The sequence below is a fragment of the Hyalella azteca genome, unplaced genomic scaffold, assembly GCF_000764305.2.
Source record: "Hyalella azteca isolate HAZT.00-mixed unplaced genomic scaffold, Hazt_2.0.2 contig5199, whole genome shotgun sequence".
NCBI classification, from domain to species: Eukaryota; Metazoa; Arthropoda; class Malacostraca; order Amphipoda; family Hyalellidae; genus Hyalella; species Hyalella azteca.
This window is the reverse complement of record NW_025935397.1, coordinates 44,426-46,581: the sequence shown is the minus strand read 5'-3', so window position 1 is coordinate 46,581 and position 2,156 is coordinate 44,426. Positions and strand designations below refer to the sequence as shown.

Sequence of the window (2,156 nt, the reverse complement as noted above, 5' to 3'; positions counted from 1 at the left end):
CATGAAAACTAATTCCGACACAACTTGAATTGGACACACACAGATCGTTCAAAGCTTTGTACAAAAATTGAAATTTGCTTAATTAAAAGCCTAATGGCTGTTAATTAAAACGTAATTAAGTAGTGTTCAATATTTGTTAGTGTTCTAATTCAAAGCCGTGTTGTATCCCAATACAGCTCACACAGCAAACGGAATTCGAACACGTGGATGTCGGCAATACGAATCAGTTACATTTGAAGCGCTGACGCAATACGACTCACCACGTGTCGGATGTTGCCACACAAAATGACGGAATATAGGGATTTGGTAGGTTTCCATTCTAAAGGCTTTTTAATAAATATGGCAACATTTTGTGACGTTTCATCGTTGCTGACGCGTAGTGAAGTGTTTTGAGAGTCATGTGAAGGCAACAGAACTTACGTAACGCATACCGTTTTTTTTATAGTTTTTCATTTCTCGATGCATCCTTAAAGTGTCGGAATATACCGCGTTTACCCTACTTAAGAAATTGGTTTAAATCTTGAGTAAATGAGGAAATTAAAAATGAACTGATTCTAAAAAAAGCTCTGGTTTGCCACTATGCTTATCACTGTATGCCCAGCTCTGCCAGCTGTTGTTGTATATTGCCCCATAGCCCCCATTTAATTTGACTATAGGTATTCTGGTATAAATGTTGGCAGATTGTCAAAAGGCTAATTTCTTTATGCCCTAAGAGTCTAAGACTGTAAGCCACTGTGCAAAGAGTGGATGAATATTGCAAGATCTTTGGCGACGCTTCAGTAGCCAAATTTTTGCCTTCAGAAGATCTTGCCGACACATTTAGATTGAAATTCTTGCATTTAATATATTTCTCAGTCTTCGGCCAACTATTTAGAAAAAAAAGCAAGGTTTCCGGTACGTTGGATGGATTACGATGCAACAAAGCTTGTCCGGAAATCAGTTGCGATGAGTTCCCGCAAAAAATGTAAACAACGTTTTTACGATTGCGTAGTTTTGGTCACATTAGAGCGGTCAGACTGCTTTATTACATGTTCAGCTGACACTTGCTGTACAATCGGACTGTTTTTAGGGTAAAATTAGTTATTTGGGGTAACACGTGTATGCAACCTTCTAAATAAGTTCGTGGCTTGTAAATAGTTCGTCATTACTCAGCGTAAATGGCTTTTCATTAAAAAATTACCCGGCGACGCATCTTTAAAATGGCCGGCGACGCTTTGGGCTTAAAAATCCATATATTGGCGATGCTGCATCCACCCTCTGCATAGTGGACTGTAAGATGGGCTAAATGCCATTCATTCTCGTGTTTCTTGATATATTATTTTAGCTGATTTTTGTTAAGTATCTCAATATTTACTAATTTGTGTTTTGAGATGTATTCATTCATATTTCATGGTTGTATTTACAAAATTGCAGGTCCATTTGATGATTGATTGTTAATTCTTGTTTGTTGTTTGAAACTATTGTTTAGAGATCATGGTGCAAATTGAATCAAAGGTGAGAAATTTTTTTTATCATGATAGCCTCAGGAATATTGTTAATATTTTCTAGATTTGTTGTGCTTAGGGTAAACGCGGTATATTCCGACATCGTAGGTAATTCCGTCACCTCTCCAGCTTTTCCTTTGTATTAAGCTTTGTTTTAGTTCCATGCGTTCATTGATGGTTGAAATGGTGACATCATACATTTGTGTGTCGAAAAACCCACACTCAGGATGATGTATGTTTTTGGTGAATTTTCCCGCGCATTTTCACTTTTTTTAAGCTATTGCTGTGCACAGTTGGCGCAATGTAATGAAAATTGATTATCTTTGCGCATGTGTTCACGCAATCCCGGCCATCTTTATTTTAGAAGAAATTTTCTCCAAAGTCATATGGCAACACTGAACACCGTCTGTTTACATTTCGTATGTATAACAGCCAGGGTTGGCGATTTTTTTTATTTTTTTTTAAATCAAAAAAATCAAAAATCAATGATTTTTTTATTTTTTCAGGATTTTTTTTATTTATTTGATTTTTTTGATTTTTTCAGCTTTTTTGTATTTTTGAGGTGTTATTTTTTATGTTGCAATTAGCCTACTAACAATAACAGTATATGGATCATAATGGATGGCTAAAAAGGGCACTTATTGCCTTCAATAATGGCCAACAGGCCAAGGT

The 2,156-nt window shown here is 36.0% G+C and overlaps 1 protein-coding gene across 3 annotated transcripts in view; it reads left to right on the top strand.

The window, feature by feature from the left end:
* LOC108681066 (glutamic acid-rich protein) overlaps positions 1-2,156 on the top strand; it is an 11,397-nt gene that overhangs the window by 1,857 nt on the left and 7,384 nt on the right. The window contains exon 1 of one of the 3 annotated variants that reach the window (XM_018170036.2): positions 1,384-1,494. The exons of the other annotated variants lie outside the window; for them this stretch is intronic. Coding sequence (XP_018025525.1) covers positions 1,474-1,494 — 21 coding nt within the window. The 5' untranslated portion in view covers positions 1,384-1,473. Of the gene's footprint in view, positions 1-1,383; positions 1,495-2,156 lie in introns of those variants that run through there. 3 annotated transcript variants of the gene reach the window in all.